The 26357-nt window shown below is 50.5% G+C and overlaps 1 protein-coding gene across 8 annotated transcripts in view; it reads right to left on the bottom strand.

Annotated features, from left to right (window-relative positions):
• CLEC16A (C-type lectin domain containing 16A) overlaps window positions 1-26357 on the bottom strand; it is a 201227-nt gene that overhangs the window by 37451 nt on the left and 137419 nt on the right. For 3 of the 8 annotated variants that reach the window (XM_026520320.4, XM_026520321.4, XM_044391582.2), the window contains exons 19-21: window positions 18808-18959; window positions 16141-16345; window positions 14282-14449 (exon numbers count right to left, since the gene is read on the bottom strand). In XM_026520320.4, coding sequence (XP_026376105.1) covers window positions 14282-14449; window positions 16141-16345; window positions 18808-18959 — 525 coding nt within the window. Of the gene's footprint in view, window positions 1-14188; window positions 14450-16140; window positions 16346-18807; window positions 18960-26357 lie in introns of those variants that run through there. The other 5 variants (XR_003321956.4, XR_003321957.4, XM_026520322.4 and 2 more) reach the window with 3 other exon arrangements.

Here is a 26357-nt window from a genome sequence, read left to right as displayed (position 1 = left end):
TGCTGACTCTGAGGTGCTACATGGGGACCTAAGGGGACAGCGCCATCCTCAGGAGCACATCTGTCACAACCAGGCAAGCTGCTCCCAAGCCCATCACCGACCGTGCTAACCAAGGGGGGCACCCACCCTGCCCCAGCTCCCGGCTTCTGGCGGACCCCACTGGCCCCCTGCTCTACTGTCTCCAATCCACTCCCCCCACCCCCTGCGGCCACGAGATGCTCAGACAAACACGGATGAGCTCTGTACTCCCCAGCCTGAAGTTCAGAGAGCTTGGCTGAAATACCCATCTCCCCCCAGCCTGCCACTCCCACCTGAGCAATCTTCTCTTCTACCCACCACCCGGCACCCCCTGCATGCCAGCAGCACCGGGCCTCTAGCTGGCTTACCTGTCCACAACTGCCCCCTCCCCCCAGGACTTCCGGCACAGCAGACACCCCATTTCCATGCCTGCTTCTACGACACAGGCTGCCGGCTGCACGAGGGCTCCGTGCGCGCTTGCCAGAAGGATGCACGGTGGCTGAGGTGGCGCTGGCTTTGGTGGCTCTCACAGGGCGGGTGCCCAGAGGTCCCCTTGACTGGCAGAGCCTGAGAGCACAGCGAGAACACTTGTGAGTGGCCTGGGGGAGCTGGCTAGCTCTCCTGAAAGGGGCTAGAGCCCTGGCCATTAGTCAGGAAGTGCTGGCCTACCACCCCCAAGGTCAACCTGGGCAGGCTGCTCTCAGGCTGGGCCCTGGCTCCCTCCTCTTCAACACCAGAGGCTGTTACACAGGTGTTGTGAGGTCCCTTACAGGGTGCTGGCCCAGAGCTAAGCTCCTGCCCTGGGGAGGGAGGCTCTATTCTACAGAGGAAGAAACCGAGGCTCAGGGGCCTTCCAGAACTTCCTGACAACACACAGCTGTCAATGGGTAGGGGCTGAACAAGCTAGGTGGGCTACCTCCAGGGCATGTGCCCCTACCCTCCTCATGGCGAGAGCTCCCTGGCAGGGCTGTAGCACGGTTTAGAGAGCGCAGGGGCATACTCCTGGCATATGGCAGATGCCCAGATATTGGTAGCTTTTAAGCGGCTGGAGGCTGTGGGTGTCCCAGCAGGCATGAAGGGCCCATCTGCTGACCCAGTGGGGACACAAGTCGGTACAGGGTGTTTTCTGCATCTACTTTCTGCTGAGATGGGGGGAAGAGCTCAGAGAGGGGACAAGGAGCAGGCCGTGCCTCCACCGCGCAGGCACTGTTCCAGGCGCTGCTCTGAGCTGTGGGATATTTTCCTTGGGCATCATGCTGGAGCTCAGTTTTGTTTTATTTTTTTTAAAGCATTTTTCCAGAATGCCCAATATTTTATAAATGTCAATTATTTCAGAACATCCTCCAGGATACTAAGGCTAGGGGTGGGGGGGCTCATTCCATCCACACTGACTCTTCCCGCCACTGGACTGACTCCATGATTTATGAGGACACATTCCACCTGAGAGGCTGTAGTGTGCGTCCTACCCAGCATCTGAGGCCCAACCGTCAGCCTGTGACGTCAACATACTCAGCCACAACAAAGAGCGACTTGATCTCAGGAGCTCCAAAGAACCTTTAAGTCAACTTAGCAAGAAAGGAAAGAACACTGAGCAAGAGATAACCTTTTTCTCAGGAAGCAGGTAGAAGCATTACAAAGGGCAGGAGTTTGAAACCAGACTCAATATCTCTGGGACCCTGGGTGGGGGCTCTGCATTTGAGTCTTGCTTGCCCCAGCTGCAAAAGTAGGGTTAGCGACATGACAGTTTTTATATGTTTCTCTTTTGATTTTATATAAAGCAACTCACTTAGCGCCTAAGCAAGCACATAGTAGGCATTCAATAAATGGGACTTCCATCCTGGAGCCTTACAAAGTCTGCGAAGTTAGAAGTATGCCCCACAAGGTATGCACCGGAACTTCTACCAAACTTGCACCTATTTTCAGAGAAGTCATTGCAAATCATCCCCCAAACTTAGTATTTCATGCAGTTGAAGCATCTAATGCCCAACTCATGTGGTGATTTCAGGGACTTGAGTTCATGGCAGGCAGCAATGGAGACAAAGTAAAACAATTCATTGGCCTCGATTTGACAGGCTCTGGGGTATCTTTTTACAACGACTCTGGGGCTTAAGGAACAGGCTGTTTAAGTGTGAAGAGATGTCACAAGATAGCCATGTCTGCCACACTGGGATAATATTGACTTTTGGCCCTCTGGGAATCTGAGATGTTGAACAAATACTACTCTATGTTTCTGGAGAAAAGCACATTCATACAAAATGCCATGGCTGGACAGCCATAAATAAAGGAAGCTGTACTGAGTCATGGGATGCTGGCTACAGAGAGAAGAGAACTGAGGAAAGTCCTAACCCTAGCGGAGATGCCAGGAGGTAGGAGGAGAACCCGTGGGGGGTGCCATCGTGCCATCATGCCCTGTCTGCAATGACAAGCCAAGCGGAGGGCAGGCCAGCCCTTGGAGGCCCCGGACCCGCTCCAGGGAACCTTTCCAGTCATCACAGTTCCTGAAGGCCTCCTGGACAGAATAATATCCACAAGTAACGAGGATTTTGCTGGCGCAGAAGTTGGGATCGTCAAAATGCCCTTGCTGGCTACATGCACACAGAAGGTCCAGAGAGAAAGTAAGACTCCTTGACAGCTTGCCTTAAACTAGCCCTGGGAGCCTCTCTCTCCCTCCACCCATATACTCCATTGGTCATCAAGTCCTGTTAGAGCCACAGCCCTAGATATTTCTGGACTCACTTCACAGTTACTTGCTCCAGGGAAATCCTTGCGCAATGGTGTGCAGAGCGCTCGTTATTTGTTGAGGACAAAAAATTGGCCCCAACTTGAACGTCCATCAATGGGGGACTAGCTAAATAAACAGTGGTTTGCCCACACGATGGACTGCTCAGCAGCAATAAAAATGAAAGCGGGCACTCTTATGAACTAACAGAAAAAAAAATCCAAGGCGTACTGTTGAGTGAAAACAGTGATCGTCTGTGTGGAAAAACTACAAAGGCCATGCAATGCTGTAGTACAAGCATAACAGGCACATACTCAGAGAAAGGTATAGAAGGAGGTGCACCAAGTGGAGGAAGGGAGTAACTCTGCGGAGAGACCGCTGGTCATCGCTGCCGAGGGCACAGCACCTCCCACTGCGCAGGTGTGGTGTGCCAACAGAAGGGTGGAGAGGGCCTTCCGTCTCTTCCCCGCCCACCCTCTTCTCCTCTGTCCTTCCAGACTCCAGTGAGGCAAAACCCAAGTCCCCTGACTCCTCACTCCTTGGCCTCAGCACCTCCAAGGGCTTCCTCCGGCTCCCAGGGTACAATTCCAAGCCCTCAGCAGGCTGCAAGCCCTCAGCCATTCGTACCCCACCCAGCTTTGCAGCCTGTCTACCTGTCACGGCCCTACCCCTGGCCATGCCACCAAATGTCGCCTGCTCCCTCATGCCTTTTGCACATGTCGTCCTCACCACACCCGCCTCTTTGCTCTGCACAACCTGTTTGTGCGTCTGTCTCCCCCGCCCAGTCCTGTGTGGTCGGCATGCATTTTATTTGACTCCTAAGAGACCCCTGGAAGCACCTGCTATAGGCATCCTCCCTTTCCTGACCCTCTTGGTCTATTTGTCATGTAACTTCCTTAGAACTCTTAAAGTTCCTCTGAAAAAAATGCCAGCTTCTTCGTCACCTGTCCTCCTCCTCCTGGCGGTCCCCTCCCTGGCCCCTGGCAGCTGCCATGCTTCAAAGAGGCCATAAAGGAATGGGCGCAAAGGAAAGGGACATGTGGAGGGCCCAATGACTGGCGCCTCTCTGTGAACATGCAGCACTATTACTGTGTCTCCCGCCCGGCTTCTGCTTTGGCTCCTCCCACGCTTAGGAGGGTCCTCATGGATCAACAACTCCTTCTTCTCGCCGTCTGCACACTCAGCAGTGCCACTTAGTTGGCATCACATCCTCTGGGATCCCAAGGCAGGCACTATGACTGGTCCTTGGGAAGTGCTAAAGTGGTTCTCAAACCCAGGTCCAGGGGGGACCCTGGGGTTCCTGAAGCTTGATTTCAGGGCTATTTTAAGGTAAAAATCAAATCAAGGTGGTCTTTTTCCAGTTCACAGATAAAATTAAGGGCTAGGGTCTTCTCTGTTTCTGGGTTTTACCCCACGAATGAGCCTTTGATCCTTGCCATTTGCTATCACTTTTCCGTTAATGAGAGTCTGCAGGTGGTAGAACAAATGACTCAGCAGCAAAAAATAAACATCTAGAGAAAAAGGCTCATAAAGCTTCTTCAAATAATTGTATGGGCTTTTCCCTTGGACGCAGACACTTGTGTCCACAGAATACGGTCATGTTCCCTTCTGGTTTCCATGCTCCTGGCTCATGCTACGGGATGGAATATAATAGCTCACAGGGTTCCCAAAGCACACCTGGTTCCCAGGTGTTCTGCCACCCAATAATCTTGCACACTGAACACATGGGTTCACGGAGTGGGCCAGGTGCTCCCCTTCCCCGAGCTCAGGCTTCCTGGTCCTCTGACTGAGGCGTAGCACCAGGCTCCCAGGGCTGTCGTGTGCTTGCATGGGAACTGCCCAACTCAGGTAGACATGACATGAGCCATGGTGGTCAGTATCATGGGGAGCACGCCTATGCTGGGCTGTGGCCACAGATCTCTGCTCTCCTCTGGCCCTGGTTCTGCCTCTAGGAGCTCCGGGGCCTCGGGCACCTCCCAGAACCACAATACTCATGGCTGTCTGGCAGGAGGTAAATTCAGCCCTAGTGTCTTCTCAGCACCTGATGAAAAGTCTTTCTAAATGAGCAAATCTGTACAACGGCTGTGTGTCTTGTTATTTACAGCTAAAGGAGCTGCTGGATGATTAACTTTGTGCAAACTGATTTAACACATAGAAAGGGAACCTATTATTTCGGGTCTCAAGGGTCAGCCCTGACTAATAACAATGACAATAAAAAATATGGAGAGCCTAACCTTCACTGCACACTGCACACGCATGAGGCGTCGTGTAGGCACTCACGTGAATTAACTCCTATCACGCCCCCTCATGAGGGGGGTGACATTTTCACCCCCGCTTTTTTTCTCTTTTGAATTGTGATAAAATACACGTAACATAAAATTTACCATCTTAACTATTTTTTAGCGTACAGTTCAGTAGTGTTAAGCACATTCACATTTTTTCTATGAATCAACAGGTGCAGGGGGCGAACCAACCGGCCCAAGGCCACATAATGAGTCTAAGGTGGAGCCAGGGCCTGAACCCGAACTGTCCACTCCAGGGCTGTGCTACGCCACCTGCTTCTGCTGACTCTGACCTGGGCACGCGCGGTTGCTGAGGAAAGACACCCGTGACGGACGAACGGCAAGAACAATGGGCGAGGACCCTGGATTTGCTTCATGGACACCTCAGGGTGGAGAGATTCAGTGCACCTATCTTTTCTTGCTGCTCTTCCTTTTTTCCAACTGCCCTGCAATACATGTGCTCGACCTGTCCTAGGAAGGCTGATAGTACCGAGAACTGACAGGAGCTGCATGCTACAGGGCGGGCACGGGCGTGGGCGCACACACGGGCACGTAGCCGTGCCACTTGCTCCAACACGTGCCCGCCCGTTCTGTGCTGCCAGCAAGGCTGCCCCCGAGGGCCCGCTAGAGCCAACAGAACATTCTCAAGTGCAGCCAAGGTCAAAGGGCAGAGTGAGGCTGGGGTCTGGTCTCTTCTCAGGACCTCCGGCATGGGCTCTCTGCTCTCTTCTCCGGGAGCAACCTGGGCAGCATTCCCTGCTCTCCGACGTGCTGTGATCACCACACGGCTCCCGGGCACACAGTCACTTTGACAGTTTGAGGTGGGTGATGACCCCGAAAAGTGAAGCAACATCAGTTCTTTGGAACTCTTTCCTCCTGTCTCCACCCCCCAGAAAGGCTCATCTGGGACCCGAAGGCTGCCTCTGCCTGCTGTGTGCTCCGTTTCGCAAGAGCACTCCCAGACACCGAGTGCCTGTGTGCCGATTGGGAAAGAGTCCAAATCTGGGGGCATGTTCCAGGTGAGGGAACCTTATGGGCCCTGATTCAGGAACGTGGTTCCTCGTGGGCTGTGTGCGCCCAGCTGGACAGCATGATCATACCCCCTCTTCGTGGCTGCCCTAGGGGTTCCAAGAAGAGGCGTGGAAAGCAGGGACCCCCTAGGACTCAGCTGAGGGATGATTTTGGCGTGGAACCTGATCCCCACACCCCGACCCAACCGCTCAAAGGCTGCTCTCTTAGACACAACCACCAGAAAGCTTTGAAGAGAGTGCAAATCCTGCTGCTTTTGTACCAGTGAGATTTTTAAGTCTTGTTTCTGCTTTTTGGTCTTCACCGACCAGGAACGAATCGCTACAAGGATTCACGTGACCCCAAGCTCTACCCAGTCTGGAAGTGGTGTCTGCAGGGGGAAGAAGAGTGTCCTTCCGGATGGCTGCTTTGCAGGTTTATCCCCGAGCCAAGGTGGGGCTTAGAGTGCATGAGTGTGGTGCCTGGAAGACGGAAACAAGAGATGCTGTATCTATACTAGGGCCACGTGAAAGCCCCCTCTCTAACAAGGGTCTGTCTTGCCAACCTCTGACAATCAGAGCCGTCAGGGCTCGGCCACCACTAATGCCAGCCTTGGGGCGAGTGGGATTTAGAGGCAGGCAGTGGAGGTATGGCTCTCAGCCTGCCCTGTGAGAGCTCTGCAGCCTTGGTCCAAGCCTTGGTCTCCCATATGTCGATCAGGATAAGTGCTCCCAGCTCCCAGCATTGTCCCGAGCCTCGAATCAATGCATACGTAGTGCCTGGCACAGATCATTCTTTCGGGCAAACTCTATCCCGCGCCCCCAGAAGCAGATGATGTTTCCTGTCTGAAACACACCACTTTTGGAGCCAACAACGGGTTTTGCCTGATACTAGTGAGGCCTCAGGTGGCGTGGGCAGGACTTTATTTCTAAAATCAGAACAGGAGAATTCACTTCAGATGTGTGGTGGCGGGGGTGGCAGAGGCTCAGGGTCTGACACAGGCCACGCCGACCTGAGTTCACAGCCTCGCTGAGGGGAGGGGTATCTGGTGTGACCTTGGGCAGCTTGTTTCCTCAAAGGCAGAAAAGGAAAATGGCAAAACCTCCCTTCTGAGGGTCGTTGCATCAAATGAGAAAACTGCATAAAGTGCTTAGCAGCTCAATACATCTTGCTTTCAAAAAAAAAAAAAAAGGCCTCAGGGTCAGAATCCAGCTTCTATAACTCACTGACCCAGTGCCTAGAGTCTCTGGCTGGGGAGCTGAAGGCTGGGAGGGGTGATTAAGGGAGAGCGGGGCGCTGAGGAGACTGGAGGAAGGTGGCAGGGAGGTTCTCCTTCCTGTGTGACTCCAGAAAGGGCATTCTTCTTGCCTTGGGGAGCTGAAAGGACAGAACTGGCCCCAGTGTTACAATCGGAAACAAGGAAAATAATGGGCCTAAAAAATTAGTTTCTGGGAAACACTGTCACAAGATGACATTAGCACCTAGTACATCATCCCAGGGAGAAGTCAGGACTGAGGTCTATGAATTAAACATTGATTTTTTTTCTTTTTTCCTTTGGCTGTCAGTCCGAGGCTTCGTGGTCAGCTCAGCTGGCTCCGAGCACACTGTAATCTTTGCATTCTTCCTCAGTTACTCAGCTGCCAAGGGTTGGCTCTGGAACAGTGTTGCCTTTCCACAGAACTATTAAGTGTTCTGGGTCAGTGACTGATAGGGCCGGTTTGTTTGCCTTTGATAAAGATAACGCTTGTGGAAAGCAGAGCACTCCCCCTGTGCTTGGGGATTTACATGTCTGCTCTAAGACAGATGGTGCCCTGGACCCAGGAGGACATGAAGTTGGGACAAGAAGCGAGCGAAGCAGAGCTTGGCCCTCGCGGGATGAAGCCTGACTCTCCAGGTGGCCTCCCGAGCCAGTGCAGGTGCCAGAGCCGGGTCCAAGCAAGACAGCAACGCCCCTGCCTCGGGAGCTTACAGTCTGCTGGGGAAATGAGACACTGAACTATTCACCCAGCAATCCAGGCCCCTACCCATGTTTGACGCTCACTGAGCACCTGCTCGCTAAGTGTCAGCACCGGAGGGCAAGACGAGCACGGACCCCGGGGCCTTCCACGCGAGTGCAGGGCAAGCGACACAGACAAGATGACAAATGGGTCAACTTCAGCTAATGGCAAGGGCTCTGAAGACCGTGGGAAAACCATCCCACTCTGATGTAGACATTCCAAAGAACCGGAAACAGGTGTTCAAATAAAAACTTCCACATACGCACTCACAGCAGTGCTGTATGCACTCGCCGAAAGCTGAACGCCAGCCACGAGGCCATCAGCGGGTGAAAGAATGGATGAGTGAGATGTGGTCCATCCACACAGTGGCTAGCTCTGACACATGCTACAACATGGAGAAACCTGGAAAACATTACGCTAAGTGAACGAAGCCAGACACAAAAGGCTATGCAACGTAGGATGTATATGAAACGTCCAGAACGGGTTAAGTCCATAGAGACAGAAAGCAGAGCAGTGGTTGCCAGGGGATGGGGAAGGGCGAATGGTGAGTGACCCCTCAATGGGAATGGGCTTTTATTTGGGGGGCGATGAAGGTATTCTGGAACTAGCAGAGGTGGTGGCGGCACACAAGACTTCGAATGTACTAAATGCCACTGTATTGTATCCTTTCAAAAGGTTTTATGTTATGTCAATTTCACCTCAATTAAACAAATAAAAACCAGCACAGAGAGGCCTGTGGGTGGGTAGGGGCCCCCGGCGGAGGTATCTGAGCAGAGTCCTGAATGCTGAGAAGGAACCAGCCACACAAAGGGCTCCAGGCAGAGGTCTGGATTAGAACTGGGAAGAGCGGGGCGGCGGGGAGGCTGAGCAAGAGGGACCATGGTGTTCTGCCCACCTCCATGCCACCATGACCCACCAGGTGAACACCTGTGAGCAGCCCCTGGGCTAGAAGGAGTCCAGAGTGGGGGTCAAGGCTGCCCTGGGAGGCTGGAGCCCTGGCCCTCTGACTGGAGGCTGCTGCCCACGCCCCCCACCCTCCAGGGGCACTTCTGGGAACAGCTTCTGCTCTGGGGTGGGCTGGTCCACTTGGTGTTTATGGAAAGATGCCTCGGTGGTCCAGTTTCGGACACCCCGCCTCCCTTGGCAGATTCTAGCAATAGCTGTCACCATGGGTTGGCAGGACAGGTCCTCAAGGGCATGAACCATGGAAGGCTGCATCTCAGAGGCTGACTCTAGATCTGGTCGTGCCTGTACATGGGGACACACTGTTTGCTGATGACCCGGCGGCCCCAGCCAGGCATGCACCCAAGCCCCTATCCTCGTGCAGTAGAACGTTCTGCAGGGGCAAGAGCCATGAACATAAAATCGGCCAAGGCAGAGAATTTGTGATTTCTCTCCAAGTCCAATGGAAAAAGAAAAATATACCAAAGTAGCTAGTCGCCTATGAGCCCTGATTTATATTCTACTTTAGCATCTCTTCCAAGGAAATGGAAGGTACATTTTCATCAAATACGATCATTCACAGCTTGTAAAGGGGGGACAAACTGCTCTGTGATGACCACCTGGGCTGCAGATGAAATCGGAAGATAATGTCATAACAGAGCTAACTCCTCTCGCAGTCACCCTGAGGCAGACAGCCAGAACTGTCTTCTCCACTGTGAATTACCCGCCAGGCGGGAGTGAGGGTCCCTCAGGGTGAGGGACACAGAGCAAGACCATTCCCGAAGTGGGGGAGGGGCGACAGGGTGGCACTCACAGGCCCAGACGGCTGCTGTGGCTGCCACAGCATCAGAGGCCAACCTAGGCTGTGCTTCTGATGACCCCCTCTGGCCCCACTGTTTGGTTTTTGAAAACTTCCAAGCCGAGGGTGAGAAAATTCAGTTGGGGTGCAAGCAACCGAAATCTATCACGTGAGTTCACTTGCTCGCCCCGGATGCATAACTTGTGCACTCTGGTGACAGGAATGAAGCAGAAGAATGCTTAAGATCTTCTGGAGTCTCCGTTCCCTGGTCTTCCTTCCCTAGTCCAGGGGCCACAGACTGAACAACCCGAGGCCTGGGGCCCCAGAGAGAACTCCGTCTTCCTGGAGTTCACGCAGGAGGAAGGCATTAGTGGGATCTGCTCTAAGGCTGTGCAAAGCACAAGCGTGGCTCATTCTCCATCTGATAACTCCTGAATGGGGGCACAGTGCCAGGCGCCAAAGCACAGCAATCAACAGGACAGACCCGGTCCCCATGGAAGTGACCTTCTCGCAGCCAGGGACCCAAACATGCCATCCAGGTAAAGAACTGCAGAGAAAAGAAACCAGGCTAATGGGATAGAGGAAGGAGCGGGGAATCAGGAAAGGCCTCTTGGAGGAGGTGGCATGCAGACTGAGGCCTGTGGAGGAGAAGGAGGCAGCCACGCACAGATCCAGGGAAGAATGTTCAATGAGGAGACCCTCAAGCAGGAGAGAGGCCAGTGACTTGGAGGAGTGGTTCTCAAAGCATAGTTTGGGGAACCCTGGGGGCCTCCCAGGGTTAGAACTACTCACATAAAAATATTAAGATGGCGTTTTCCTTTTACATTCACTCTCCCAGGAGTATATGGGGGAGCCTTCCAGAGGCCACACAATGTACGCTATGACAACAGATTGAAAGCAGAAGCAGACGCAGGGGTCCAGCTGCCTTCTATTAAGCCAGATATTATAGAGATTTGCAAAAACATAAAACATGAAGTTTGTTGTGTTGTTTTTTTTTTTTCCACTTTGGAAAAGTTATTGTTCATTAAAAACTATGTTATTTATATTTACATGTGATGGGTTTATTTTTATTTAAAAAATAAATATGTAAATAGTTAAAGCACTTCTTAGTTTCAATTTTTACTACGTGAAATATTCATAAATGTAAGCCCATATAAACTATAGCTCTTTGGGATCCCTGATACTTTTTTTAAGGGTCTAAAGGGGGTCCTGGGGCCAAAACTTTGAGAAGCACTGGCTCAGAGGAGCAGCAGGGCCTGGTACGGCTGGGGTATGGGACGGAAGGAAGTTGGGGGGCTGCATCTGAGAGGCCAGCTGGGGCCAATCTCACAACAACCACACAAGACCAGAATGAGAGATTGGGATTTTGTTCCAAGTGCAATGGGAAGTTGCTAGAGGGTTGCAGGGAGGGGCATGATGTGATCTGATTTATGTTCTAGAAAGATCCCTCTGGCCAAAGGGAAGAGGTGAGGCTGAGAACACTGAAGAAGCTCCTGCATGATCGAGGGCGAGGGCTAGTGGCCAGAACAGGTAGAAAAGATGTGACATACTCCAGAGGCAGAGGAGGCCAGTGGGGATGGGACGGGAAAGAGGAGGATCACAGATGATTCCAGATGCTGGACGGCTGTAGGGCAGGCTACTGAGACAGCAGGGGGTGAGGAAGGGCAGGGCGGGGAGAGCTTCCCTCCCTCTGTCTGCGTCATGCCGAGGCTCACGGATTTCACTTGCTCTTTAGGTCACATCTCCAATACAGACCAGTGCGGGAAGGCAGCAAGGCCTCTCTCCCCTAGGGCCCACAGCAGAAGCCCTTGGGGGCCCACTGGCGTCAATGTCCCCACTCCCCCCAACACAGCTGAGCAGCACTTCCAGGGGCTGTCAGGGGCAAGAGACAGGGAAGGGGCAGATGGCCAGCTTTGGCGGCTACCTTTGCCCTGCCACAGTCTCAAATGGCTCGACCTCAAATACCCCAACCCTGGGACCAGCAACAGGATAGAGGCACTCCAGCTATGCCAGCCCCCTGCCAGGCAGGCCTCGGCCATGGTAGACAGGACCATACCCCCACACTGGATGACCTCACTTCTCCCCTGGAGCCCAGGCAGGGTGGGAGAAGTTTGCAGTCAGGCACTGTAAAGCCTTCTGCAAACAGAAATATGATTATGCAGATGCTGAAGAATGTGACATTTGCTCTATTTATTTATTTACACTTGCCTTGTTCCAAAAAGCATGGAACGGAAATAAGACCCAGGTTTTTCTCCTTAACCCGTTCGTTCCTGAGATGAAACCCTAATGACCCTAAAGAAATGATTTCTTAATATAATGTTAAATATCAATTATATCTCAATTACAGAAATCACAAGACAGTGCTTACAGAAATGTTATAAATTATAATTGTGTGTAGAAAAAGAAGAACGAACGAAAAAAAAAGGGAATGATTTCTTACCAAGCCAATCTGTATTTAACCCAGACTCAGGGCCATCATTTATATTTACTTAGCAACCATCTCTACAGAACGTGGAGAAATCTGGACAATTTTTAACAAAGAATCCTCCAGGAGCACCTGGGTGGCTCAGTCAGTTAAGCGTCCGACTCTTGGTTTTGTCTCAGGTCATGATCTTGTCAGATCAAGCCCCGTGTCAGGCTCCACACTCAGTGCAGAGTCTGCTTGACATTCTCTCTCCCTCTCCCTCTGAGGGCACAGTGCCAGGCGCCGAAGTACAGCAATCAACCTACCCCTCAAATAAATAAATAAATAAATAAATAAATAAATAAATAAATCTTAAAAAAAAAAATCATCCAGACCCTGGAGTAGGCAGAAATCATCTCACATTTCATAGCTGAAAACAGAGGTGGTGTCACAATCAGTCTTAGAGACTAAGACTGGTTTTAAGGATGAACACAGTCACAGGCAGTGGGTAGGGACGGGAAGGGGTACACTTTTCCAGAGTGCATGCTGGGGCTAACATATGTCAAGAAGACAAGCCTCCCTTCTGACTCGGCAGATCCACTGCTGAGAATTTATCCCACAGACACTCAAGATTTGCAACAGTTATACCGAGGCCACCCCAAGGATGTTCTCTATGACACTGGAAGAGCAAAGCACTGGAAATGACCCAAATGTCCATCAATGCTACATGACAGAAAAGATTTTCTGGTCCAGCCATACAATAAAATACCACGCAAGAGTTCATTATTAATTACCATAAGTCAGTCTAGGTGCATGGACATGTGACATGGAATTAAGTGGGGAAAAAAAGGCAAGGTGCAGAATTACGTATGTAGTACGACCCCATGTGTAAAAACAGACAAGAAAAAACATGGCATAAAATGAACATTTCTGGAATGATAAGCAAGCAACTGTTAACAGTGACTCCTTCTGGGGCAAAGTTGACTCATTTCTCATTTTATCATGTCCTGTTTGGGTTTTAAAATATCATATACTGGGGCGCCTGGGTGGCACAGCGGTTAAGCGTCTGCCTTCTGCTCAGGGCGTGATCCTGGCGTTATGGGATCGAGCCCCACATCAGGCTCCTCCGCTATGAGCCTGCTTCTTCCTCTCCCACTCCCCCTGCTTGTGTTCCCTCTCTCGCTGGCTGTCTCTATCTCTGTCAAATAAATAAATAAAATCTTTAAAAAAAAATATCATATACTTACAGTATATACATTTCCAAAATACGTTAATGAAATCAAAGAACAAATATAGGATAAATCACAGAGTGGAAGGAAAAGAAGGACCCTGATTTTGGACAGGTCCTTACAGCGGCCCTTTAAATCAACAGCTGTTCTTAAATTGATAACTGCTTTCAAACACATTTTATAATGTATCAATTGAAGTTCAAAACCCTGAACGCTTGCAGGGGATAGCCTCGCCAACTTTTGTAAGTTTTGTAATCAAGGGCAAAGTTCCCTTTCAAGGGATTGGGGTGCACATGGATCTACTTAAGGTAGACGCACCAGAACAGGAAGGGGAGGGCCCACCGGCCCTTCTGGAGAAGCAAGCTGGCCTTGAACTTTCTCTTCATGTTTCTCTTTTTGGGAGGGAGGCGGTTTCGAGATGAGCTTTGGAGAGAGTGGGCAGGGGTGCTCCCAGCTCTGGAATGGAAGACCCTGGCACCGCCCGTTGGGAGCTCTAAGAGGAACCAAATATACCGTCTCTCGAGTCATCCTACACGGAGAAGGAAACTACTCCCCCACAACCTCATTACTAGCAATCAAAGTATTTCCAAGAAATTTCCAAGAAACTTCTTAGACTTAATTCTGAGAAGTTCTTCCACATCCCCAGAAAATCTCTGGAAAACGAAAGCCAGGCGGCAGGATACCAAAGGGAAAGCCAAGATTTATTCCTAGGGCTTGTGTCTCATCTTGTGCTATGCTTCGATGAGTTCTAAGAAACGGGCGCTTCCAGCCGAGCAGACCCTGAGAGGGGAAGGGAAGCTTGCTTGTTGCACAGGCTCCAGAGAGAGCCATCCCTGGAGGCCCAGGTGGGGACGAGAGGCGGCGCAGGGTGGGGGTGACTTACCTGGCACCTTGTCCACGGACGCGAACACGGAGCGCTGCACCGTGGGGTCGCTGCTGCCCCGGCGGCACTGGTCGTAGAAACGGAAAGGCAGGTGCTGGGTGGAAGAGGAGGAGCCAAGCCTAAACCCCAGGACTTCGGTCGTCGGCTGGATCGGGAGGTCCAGGAGGGCTATGTTCAAACAACACCGTGGTTCATGCTCATCGCGCGGGCCAGGGGTGTAGGCGACGGGGCTCTGGATGGGGTGGGCCGCAGCCAGAGTGGCTGCGGCTCTGCCAGGCACAGCACTTGGACAGTGCCAAGCAGGCAGCCGGCAGCCTCCAGCTGGGGAGATCAGCGTGACCTCAAAGGTCCCGCCTGAGCTCAAAACAGCCGGTGCCTAGCGAGGGGTTCAGAAATGCAGGCTGGGCTATCTTCACTTTGGATCCTTGGCTTCCGTACGCAAAAGACCCTTGCCAGCCTTTGCCGAAGGTGTCATTTCAGACCCCAAAGCAAATGGGGCCAATTCTGCCCTGAAAGTTCACGTGTGTACATGTGCGTGGGGAAGTGTGTGAGGGTGACTCTATCCACGCGTGTGTATTTATGAGCGTGTGTTTATCTGTCACAGTTGCTGTCTTCCCTTCCACAAACAAATCTCATGATATAGCAATTTGGAGGGGCTTTTTAAAATCAATTTAAGGAATACCCAAGGCGTTAGTTCTAACAGCCACTTTACAGCATAATTCTCAATTTTCAAATGAAATATTTAGCCTTCGTGCCAGCGGTGAGAAATTGCTTTACATTAAAAACAACAACAACAAAAAAACCTTCTGAAAATAAATCTTCAGAGAAAGGACTGAATGATTTAAGTCACTTTGCACATTACAAAATGCTTCTGTAATGATTTCACAGGCCAAGTTTCAGCTAAGTGAGAAATGAAACAGGGACCGCATGGGATGCAGGCCTGGGCAAATCAACAGGGCACTCACGGTAAAGAACCGAATCTGTAATGTCCAGAGACCCAGCCCGCCAAGTGTTTATTTTTCGGTAATCTGTTTAGAAAGCGCCCCTCCTCCCCAAGTGGGCTGGAAAGCCTCCCAGCAACCACACCAGAATGACCATCGGTGCTTGGACTGAAAGGCGTTGGTGTCTGGAGAAAGACTATTTATAATTTGAGGAGCTGATAGAATGCCCTTCCCCGGGGAAATGCCGTGCTGTCAGCCCTGATGAATGGAACACCCTTGTTTTAATGCCTTGATTTCTAAGAAAGCTTGAGCCTTCCTGCAAGGGGCAGCCATAGGACTCCTTACAAATTCACCACAGTGCCTATGACGCATACACCGACTTCCCAGTTTAGTGCTGGGTCATCATGGCCACCTCACCAAGCGGGGAGAGCTGCCTCTCACGACAGCTGGACGGACAGGGGGAAGGGATGAGCTTTAGAGTCAGAAGTTCTGCTTTTGGGTTCTGCCAATTAGCTGTCTGTATGACTTTGGGCAAGTCACTGAGCCTCAGGTTACTCTTCTGAGCAATGGGCAGAACAGACCCTAGTGATCTTAAGGGTTCAGGATCAAAGGTAGAAGAGGAATGTCCAAGCATTTTCTAAGTATAAGCTAGAAGACTCCAGTGTGCGGGAGAACAGCTGTCCCACACGGACACCTGTCTGCTCATGGCCTGTCGCTTGGTGAGGGAGGGTTCTCCTTCTCTTCCATGCAGCCCTAGAAACTCTCGAGAAATCAAACACCTGGGGAATGGGGATTCTGAGCAGATTCTCTGTCCTTTCACCAGAACACAATGAACTCGTAAGCCATAGGTGTCCTCTTCTAGAGGTCAGTGTGAGAGCCCGAGGGCTCCAAGGACAGCGGCCAGAGCTGGCCACTCACCGGCTATCCTCTGCATCTTCATGCGCCTCGCCTGGATGCGGCCCTTGGCCAGGCGCTGCTTGGCGATGATGCAGCGGATGTGGTCCGAGAACACGAAGGTGGCCTGGAGGATCGGGAAGGGCTTGGAGTGGGGGCTGGAAGCAGGCTTGTGGATGGTGATGTTCAGGGCGCGGCTGTCATCTTCCACGCCGGTCACCTGCATGTCCTACAGAAGAAGCCAAAGAAAGGGTGTTCGTGAGGTTCAGGAGGACGGCAGCGGCTCGGAAGCTGTGGGGTCTGCATCTCATCAAGAAAGGGGTTCCCCAAATTCAGCTTGGCTTTTGCTCGGAAGGAGCAGCCTCCCAAGCCTGAGTCAAGGACGGGCACCCACCAGACCAGGCCTCGCGGAGAGGACACTCAAAGTGAGCCCATGCTGGCTGTGGGGGCTGGGACCCTACCCACGAGGACCTGAGTAAGCTAGTGAATGAATGGGTGCTCCCATCAAGGGGCCACGGGGACTCAAACAGTTGGACTCCAGCAGTTCTGACTTCTTCTTCTTCTTTTTTTTTTTATTTTAATGTTTTTTTATTATATTATGTTAGTCACCATACAACTAGCAGTTCTGACTTCTGAGAAACGACAGATAACAAACCAAAATGCCTATCGCCATCTGACGTGATCTTAGATATATTCACGCATCTACTGACCAGCTTGTTCCTGGCTTCTCTTAAGAAGGGGGTATCCCTGGCACCCATTTGTATGTGTCTGAAGAATTTCTGATCCCTGAAGGAACATGCAAGCCCTCAGAAAGGGACAGGGAGGACCATTTAGCAGGCACGTCAAGAAGGCTGCATTTGAAAGGTATGGAAGAAAACTCACGCGCAGCAAGTGTACTAAGGACGGATCCCCTGTAAAACCTCAGAGTGGATTCTGCATAAAGAACCTGTCTCCCACAAGTGTTTGAGGTGATGTGAGGTAAAGGCATGAGACAGGAGGTAGACGCGGAAGTCGGACATGCTACAGGAGCTGGGGAAAATGCTAAGAAGGCTCCCCAAGTGAGATCGTTGTTGTTTTAGGCATGAAATCTGGCGCGGGTGCTTGGGAAGAGTATCTGCCTCGGAATGTTGCAGCGGGGATTAGATGAGATATTACACATCGGAAGCAGAGAACCTGGCACACAGTATGGCCTGTCAAATAAATAGTAACTACTGGAAGGCGACCAGAAGGAAAGGTTTATGTGCCTTTCATTGTCTGATGGAGGACATGTATTAATTCTTCGAGGGAGAAAAACACTTTTCCTGCCACTAAATTCTAAAGGAAATTGATCCTAAGTCTAGATAAATAAGAAGCACTACATCACCTAATGGACAACCTCTTACACGGGAGTCTTTTTAAATGAAAGATCCTTCATACGGTTTCTCACATCATCCTCTGTAAAAGATATTTTTTAAGTGGAAAAATCTGGAAAAAGAGGAGGTTGGGGAAAACACGTGGGCAGCTCCCTAAGAGAGTGGGATGCTGCCGACACGTCACACTGTGCAGGGGTGGACGTGGGTCAGCCTGAGTAAGACTCTGCCAGTGACCAGAGACCGCCCAGCAAGGAAATGGGCTGCCTCGGAGCAGGGCAAGCCTCAGGCCAGGGAGAGTTGGCTGGACGCTCAGGGACTGGGGGTTCTGACAGGGGACAGGAGCTGGAAGGCTGTCTTCAGGACTTCTGGTCCTTCGCTCCCTTCAGTCACCCATCAGACAGACACATGTTAAGAAAATCCTAGTCCCAACTTGGTGTTTGGCAATTTTGAGCCTATCTCTGCTAGAAAGGGGGTGAGGACAAGGGGACTCCCGTATGTTGCCGGTGGCAACAGTCACTTGAGAGAGGAATTTGGCAGCACCTATGAACACTGAAACCAGGCACACCCCAACTTCTTGATAGCTGCCTAGGGGAACCTTGCTCAAGAAGGAAGGACGGTTCTGCTCATGGCAACACTGTTTGTAAAGGTAAAAAGCTGGCCACAGCCACAGGGTACTAGCTAACTATGCCTTGTATGGTCACGCAGCAGTTAAAAGAATACTAGTAAGTCTGCATATACTAACGCGGTCAGCTCTGAGACATACACTGAATGAACAAAAAAAGTTTAGAATACGTTCACTGTCTGGGGCGCCTGGGTGGCACAGCGGTTAAGCGTCTGCCTTCGGCTCAGGGCGTGATCCCGGCGTTCTGGGATCGGGCCCCACATCAGGCTCGTCCACTATGAGCCTGCTTCTTCCTCTCCCACTCCCCCTGCTTGTGTTCCCTCTCCCGCTGGCTGTCTCTATCTCTGTCGAATAAATAAATAAAATCTTAAAAAAAAAAAAAAGAATACGTTCACTGTGACACTATAAAACACACACCCCCCCTCAAGTATGTGTACACAATGTTTATAAACAGCACATGCAGTTGTATTTATATGTGCATTTGGCGGAGCACCAGCTCTGGAAGGACCATACTGACAATGCAGGAGAAAGTTTAAGAACTGAGGGTTTGGGTCAAAGAATACTTGATCCTTATCTCTGTAGTGTTTCAACTTTTTTCAGGGACAGCCTGTTCGTGTATTCCTTGTATCCTCAGAAATTAACTGTGGAGATGATTCTTCTGTGTGTGTGTCTGTACAGCCATCCAAGAAGAGCGTCGAGAGTCCTTCGCCATCATACCTGCAGGAGGCCTGCAAACTTGACCACTCCCCAGCCGAGCCTGGACACATCGGGCTCCACTAAGCTCATCTGGTAAATATCGACAGCCAGGAAGCGCTGGACCATGCCACCGTCCTTGGTGATCACCGTGCACGCGATCAGGTCGCTGTTGTCTGGGGAGAGGGAGAGGGAGAACAAAATGAAACACAGTCTGGTGGCCCAGCCTGATGCAGACAGGCGCTCAGTGGACTTGTGTTCTGCTGGGCAGCAGAGTCTGGTCAGAGCCCAGGCCTGGAGTCACACACCGCTGGAACTGAGTCCCTCCTCTGAGTCACAGTGGGCAACATTTTTTTGTTTGTTTTAACCCTCCTGGGTTTCACATTCCCCATCTGGTAAATGGCAATAATGCCCACCCCCTTCAAGGTGATAACTGAATGAAGTACATAAAGCATTAGTACAGCGTTTACTGCACGTGAGGCACTTAAACTGTAGCTAAAACAACAACCGAGAATCCCTGTAACATTTCAGTGCTTCCTTGCAGACAAATGGTGTTTGATGGTTGTGATGGTGTTTGCCTAAATTAAGCTAAGACCGAAAACAAGAGTCCCCTACTTGGTTATAGAACCATCAAGCTTCCAATCTGGTGTCTGGCAACTTAGAGCCAAGCTTTGCACTAGATGGTGTGTGATCTTGGGCAAGGCATTTGGCTCCTATGAACCACAGTTTTCCATCTGTAAAATGGGAATAATCTCCATTTTCTTGAGATGTTTGGTGCTTTAAATGAGAACAGACTGATAAAGCATTTAACACAGAATCCTTACTGTATGGCTGGGTCCCTTCTCTCACTTGGAAATTATCCCCAAATTTGGTATCTAATTTAGTACCAGTCCTTGATGGCTTTGACATCACCAGAGCAATACAGGACCATGTAATCTAAGGTCTACTTTGTATTTCCTCCAATGGAATCCTCTGCCCCATGTTTAAAAAAAAAAAAAAAAAGGCAAAACAGGAAACAACCTAATGTCCCCAAATATGGGAAAAAGTTATGATTTTTCCCCCATCACATGCAAAATTATATACCCATTTAAAAATTATATTTAACCAAACTGTGAACAGTGGTTGCCTATGGAAAGGGAAGTGAGAATTGATGGTGGGAGTGCATGTATGGGGTGGGGGTATCAATGGGAGAACTTAAATGTTTGTACTGTATACCACTGCATTCCTTGAAATTATTTTAAAATGAGAAGGTACTCAAGATATATTTTTGAAGTACATATTAAAAACTGGGGTGTCTGACTGGCTCGGTCAAGAGAGCATGTGACTCTTGATCTCAGCATTTTAACTTCATGCCCCATGTTAGGTGTAGAGATTACTTAAAAATAAAAGCTTTTAGGGGCACCTGGGTGGCTCAGTCAGTTAAACAGCTGACTCTTGAATTTGGCTCAGGTCGTGATCTCGGGGTCCTGGGATGGAGCCCCATGTTGGGCTCTGCACTCAGCAGGGAGTCTGCTTAAAGATTCTCTCCCTCTGCCCCTCCCCACTTGAGTACGTTCTCTCTCTCTTTCCCTAAAATAAATAAATCTTTTTTTAAAATGAAGTACATATTAAAAACCCAAGTTAAAAAAATCCTGTTTAAGAATAATTGCAATGACATTGGAAAAGACTTTAAAATTTGAAATGAAAAAGGATAAAACTATATTAATTATGATTTTGCTATGTTAAAAAAAAAAAAGTAGCCCTACAAAGAAAATACAAGTGCAGAAAAGAAAACAAACGCTAGAAGAACTTTGATTAGAAGAATGGTAGGTGGGCTTTTTTTTGGCAGCAGCTTTACCGAGTTATAATTTATCTACCATAAAACGCACCCATTTTTAAGTGTACAGTTGGGGTTTGAGCACATTTACAGCTGCACATCACTGCGTTCCAGCTGTGGGACACCTGTGTCACCCCAGTGAGTTCTACCGAGAGCGCCGGAACCAAGTATGTGGCTTAAATATTGGTGGTGGGTGGCTGGGTGGGGGGAGGGGAGGAAGGTAGTAACACAGTCAGTAGAAATCCTGGCCCCGAAAGCAGGTGATGACAAACCTGGGCTCAGGTATTCCCCAACGGTTTTCCCCCATTTTTACTTTTCCTTCAGCTCTACAGAGGATAGGTGAGTCTCTCTCCTCTCTCAGCACCATCTCCCCCAATACAGCTCAGTTTAATGGTCTGAAGGCTACTCTGTTTGGGATTGTGGCTTCATGGGGATGTCTTCCAGTGCACCCTCTGGGCTTTTAAGGGCTTCAGGCTCTGTGTGCTCTCCCTGGGGCAGGCCCGCCTAGGATGGCCAGCAGCCCTGTGGCAAACACCAGCGACCAGGCAGGATCAACTCTCTGGGTGCTGCTTTCTTCGTATTCTGTGGCAGGAATCTTCCTCCCTTTCCCAGCCAAGGACCTTAAAATATTTCTAAAAATTATGTCATCCAGAATGTCCAGTGAGGGCCCTACTGGAACACAGGCAGCCCTCTGTCTTCAGAAGTGAAGCCAGCCTCTTCATTCTTACCAGCATGTTTGCTGGGGCACGTGGTTTATTTTCTTTACTCAGTACTTAAAACATTTCCTCAATGACAATCTTTTACCTTTTCAAATAGAAAGCAAAACTATAAAGGATACTTTTTCTTTCCTTTTTCCCTTTCCCCCACTCCTCACCTTCCCCTCTCTAAGCAGGACTCCTAGGATTTCTTCTCTCTTCCCATTCACAGAAGATGCGCCCCTGAGGGTGTGATCAGGAAAAGCAGGCAAACCATGGGTGTAGGTGTCAATGGGTTTGGAGGTAGGCAACCCCCTCCTAAAGCTCGGGGACCTTAAAGCCTTCAGGGGGAAAAAAAAAGACCCACCATCTCCACCACTAAGAACAAAAAAGGAAGGACAAAACCCCAAAGCGGAACAACTTTCAGAAATGCAATTGAGACATCAAACTCCCACGAGGGATTTCATAAGAAAACTAAAAGGTAAGTGTCCCCAGGGAGCAGGACCTCCGCAGTGAGGGAGGCTCTGGCTTTTCAGCAGCTTTGGGGCAGTTATAAAGTAGGCTTCCTCCTGAGAGACCAGGGAATGCTGGTGGGGGGGGCTCGTCTGTGGGCCTCTTGGTGTCATCTTGGGGAACTCCTTCCCCACCTCTGCCCTCGCCTGCTCCCACGCCAGCTATGGACATTCCCTGTGTGGAGCCCTGGGGACACGAGCTGTCTGCTCCTCTCTGGATGGCCACAGTGTCTTAGGTGAAGGAGGACCCAAGGGAGAGCTGCTAAAAAGAACCCGGTCCCGCCCACAGTCTAGTCCTATGCAGGTTGCCTTTATGCAGGTGCCCTGGATTTCGCTCCGAGACGGAGGAGCCATGCCAGTGCTGAGGTACCGGGAGGGACATGAGGACAAGGGGAGGACTGTCAGGGTGTGACGGCCTCAAGAGCCTCCCTGCCGACTCCCAGGAATGGCCTGTGGCCTGCACACTGGCACTGCCCAGATCCTGCTGCCCATCCGAATCCGTGGGACCCTCCCCCTACCAACATCACTTCAAAAGGAGTAGGGCCTAGGATTCTAGTTCAAAAATTTACAGAAAATTGCCAGAAGACAATATAGGAGAATATCCACGTGATCTTAGGGGCAGGAGAGGGTTTCTTTAAAAAGAAAGAATCAACACTTACAAAAAAATAAATACCCGGGGACGGGTGTGGAGACTGGTAAACTGATTACATCACAATTGAAACTTAACTCATATAAAACAAATGACTTTACAGACTCAGTGAAATAACTAGAAAATGTCTCTAGGAGCCAAAGATCTTGCAGTAAACGTGAAGGACTCCCAGAGGCCATTCACAGACAAGAGAAAGGAGACAGCCAATGAACACACACAGAGGTACTCAACCTCACGAGAACACAGGAAAAAATTTAAACAAGATCTCAACCTTTTACCCATCAACTGGGGAAAAGAAAGGTGTTTGCGAGGACACAGAGAAGCCGACATTCTCAAACACGGCTGGTAGGAGAATAAGCCAACATAGCCACTTTGAAGGGCACATTAGCGTTGTTTATTTAACCTGAAACTTTCACACCATATGACCTGGCAAGTGGTATGTTCCCAAAAAAACACCCACGAGGGCCAAGAGACGCGAACAAGGACGTCGACAGCAGGATTTGGGTCTACCGTGACCCAAATCTCCCACAACAAGGGAAAGTCTAAAAAAAACAACCATACACGTCCATTCAGTGCAAAACCAGTGACAACAAGGAATGACTTCGATCTCTGGCTATTTCAACACAGTGAAGCCTCAAGAACATACTGGAGAGTGGAAAAAACAAGTTGCAGTAGGACCTGGGCAGTGGAACGCAATTCGTGTAAAATCAAGCCTCACAGAACCAGGCTGTCTATTCTCTACGGGTTCCTGCATGTGGGTATAAGAGAGAAAGTTAAGAAAATGTCTGGCAGGGTACACAGTGATTGCCTTTTTGGAAGGGATGAGGTGGGACTAAAGGTGGGGGGGGGTCAAGGTCATGAGGGTTTAAATGCAACATTCTGATTTTTCAAAGGAAGAGGTGTGTTATCTTTGCACTTAAAATTAAACAAAGAAAAAGTGAATCTCTTTCCACACTCCTACACATAGGGCCTCAGGTCCTTCTGGGGCCCAGCAGGGCTGGGAAGCAGCACGAGGCTGAGCTGTGGGCCAGCCGGCTCTGCCTGATCTGGAAGGCGGTGACCACCACCACGAACAGGGAGATGGCGGGAAGCCAGGTCTCTCCAACAGCACCTCTCGGTACACAGGTGTGCACATTTCCAAACGGGACAGACGTGTGTGAGCTTTAGAGCTCTGGCAGCAGGTTCAGCAGAACTGTGGGCATCAGGCCTTGTCCTAGGGAGCCAGACTGACAAGAGTGAGGCTTGGTCCCACCTCAAGGGGCTCGGGACCAGAGGATACCATGCAGACCAAGTCTCCACACCCTACAGGAAGACCAGGTGGGATGACAGATGTCTCCATCACACCCCAGGGCCCCGGAGGCATGGCAGGCCTCCAGTGGAGCCTCACTGCAGGGGGAGAGGACATGTCTCTCTTCCCCTGGCACTGCCTTTTGTATCATTTATTTGGAAGGGAGATTTGCCAATTTTATTTGAAAGTATGTAGATTCGAACACACAACACATTCTTATGTTCCCATTTAAGAAAGTATGACATTTTTTACAGTGGGTGGTAAGTCTCTCCTGCCGTCTCTCCCAGAGGCAACCACCACCCCAGTTTCTTGGCATCCATTCCCGTGCATTTCCAAGGGGAGCTATGTTCTCGCCGCCTTGCCTGTCCACAAAGGGTAGCATGCTATGCACTCCACCTTGTGCTTCTTGCCACATAACCGTGCGTCTTGGGGACACATGTGCAGACAGACCTGCCTCACTCTTGGTCACAGCTGCACCCTCGCCCACTGGAGGGATTACTTAGTGACTGAACAGCTCCCCAGCTGATGGCCACTGAGGTTGTTAAGTTTTGCTGCAGGGGACGAAGGAACCGCCTTGTCTATGCGCGCATGTGAGAGTCAGTCTAGAGCAGCAAAGTAGGGCTTGTGCTTACTTTTTCTCTTGAAAGCACTCACATTTTGCTAAAATAAGTTTATTTTAAAAAGAAAATGTCATACCACTACCAAGAATGAAAAACCAGAATTATTTATTGTAAATAAAGCAACCAAGAAAACAGATTAAGAAGACCCTTCATTAAACTGTAGCCGAAAGCGGACTCTTTTGATAAACAGAGAGAACCAAGAGTTAGAGAAGTTCGAAGACAAACCAGAGCCAATCGGAGGCCTCCCTGATGTCATCGAAAGGATCAGACAGGCACTGAAACAGGTTTCTTTACGGACTACTCTTTTCAGAGATGGCCAGAGCAGTACCTCCCACCTCACATGCTCTCCTTACAGTGTGACCTTGGCCCTCTTCCCATCAAGTGCTGGGGTCTTTTCTCCTGGAAGCTTGGTGGGCCTGTGTGATTGCCTGGACCAGTGGAGCACAGTCTATGTGGTCCTAACATGGTTTCTGAGGCAAGGTCACCAAATGCTCTTGGAACCAACCTACCCACCATGCCATACGGAAGCCCAAAGAGCCATGGAGACACGCACAGGGACAAAGCAAGACCTCAGGCCCAACTTGCCGGCCTCCAGCAGATGCCACGTGGAGCAGAGATGCACTGCCAAGCCCCACTGGGCAAATTCTAGGTCTGTGAGCAAAATAAATGGCTCTTGATGTTCTCAGGCACTACATTTGAAGGTGGTTTGTTACTTGGCAATTGAGAATTGCGAAAGCGATTGTTTCGATCTATTGTAATTTCGAGCTGTGTCCAGGCACACCTGCAACGCTACATTCTTCCCACACCACCAGGGGCTGTATACCACGTCATGGAAGGCCAATCTGGAGCAAGAGCTCAGGGCTGGCCATCTGGAAGGCAGGAAGGGTTCTGCAATGTTTTGTGGGACAAAGGGAAAGGAAAGGCAGCCATTTTCCAACAGCAGCTTACGGTGTTGAGAGAGAGGAGGAGAAAAGGAACAAGCATGGAAGAGCCACTTTACTGTGAAGTGCAGACGCAGGAAAAGCACACTGGGCTCGGAGCCGTGGGACCCGGGTTTAAGTTCCAGCTCTGGCACTACCAATGATGTGACCCTAAAGCCACTCCCCTCTCTGGGTCCTGGGTTCCTTCCTTATGAAACGGAGACCCGAGCCCTGACAGGGCCGTCGAGCTCCAGGCTCCAGAGAGGCCTGGAGCCCGGCACCTGCAGTGCCCAGCGTGCAGCACAGACACACGCTGTGTGGCCCTTACCAGCCGTGGCTGGAGCTTGGCAGCACCCTAACTTTCTGCAGCCACTACACTCTACTCAGAGCCCTTCTGCCTGGGGCAAAGTTATGCTTTCTGAATGCAGGCTCTAGACTAAGCAAGGCTCTTCAGAGGGAGAAAATGATTCATGGTTTTTGGTTGTTTCTCAGAACTCCTGTGGGGTCATAGTAGGTGAGCTACACAGGCCTGTGGCCTCTCCGAGGGGCCCCCGCCCTGACCCCTCATCTGTGGCTGTCCCACCCACCCTGTCCCTCTCCACCCCATCTACGCAACTCACCCCTGACTGCACCCCAATGCTCACCAGTCCCCAACATCCCGTCCACCCCTTCCTTCCTGGTTGAGGCCTGCTCCCTATCTAGACGTAAGGCCCCGGAAGGCAGGGCCCTGGCTGGTCCCTTCACTGCTACACTGCTAAGAGGGTTCTGGGCAGCATCAGGCATGGAATAAATATCTGTCAAGGAGATGGAGGGACACTAATGACTGCTGGTCCTCCTGTGTGGAGGCAGAGGACTTCCCAACCACTGTCATTTCAGCCCCCGGGCTGAGGCCTTCCTCCATGGCTCCCTCTGACAGGCTATAGCTCATTACCGAGTGATAAATGGGGCTGATTGACTTTTGCTGTATTTAAATAATCCCTTCATAATAAAATATGGATGCCAATACCGTAATTTAATTCTTGGCGGTGGTGGCTCCAAATGCATTTAGAAGCGAAGTCTTTATCCTTACTGTGG

Source organism: Ursus arctos, unplaced genomic scaffold (genome assembly GCF_023065955.2).
Source record: "Ursus arctos isolate Adak ecotype North America unplaced genomic scaffold, UrsArc2.0 scaffold_2, whole genome shotgun sequence".
Classification (NCBI taxonomy): Eukaryota; Metazoa; Chordata; class Mammalia; order Carnivora; family Ursidae; genus Ursus; species Ursus arctos.
Note: the sequence above shows the minus strand (reverse complement) of the source record. Positions and strands in the feature narration are given on the sequence as shown.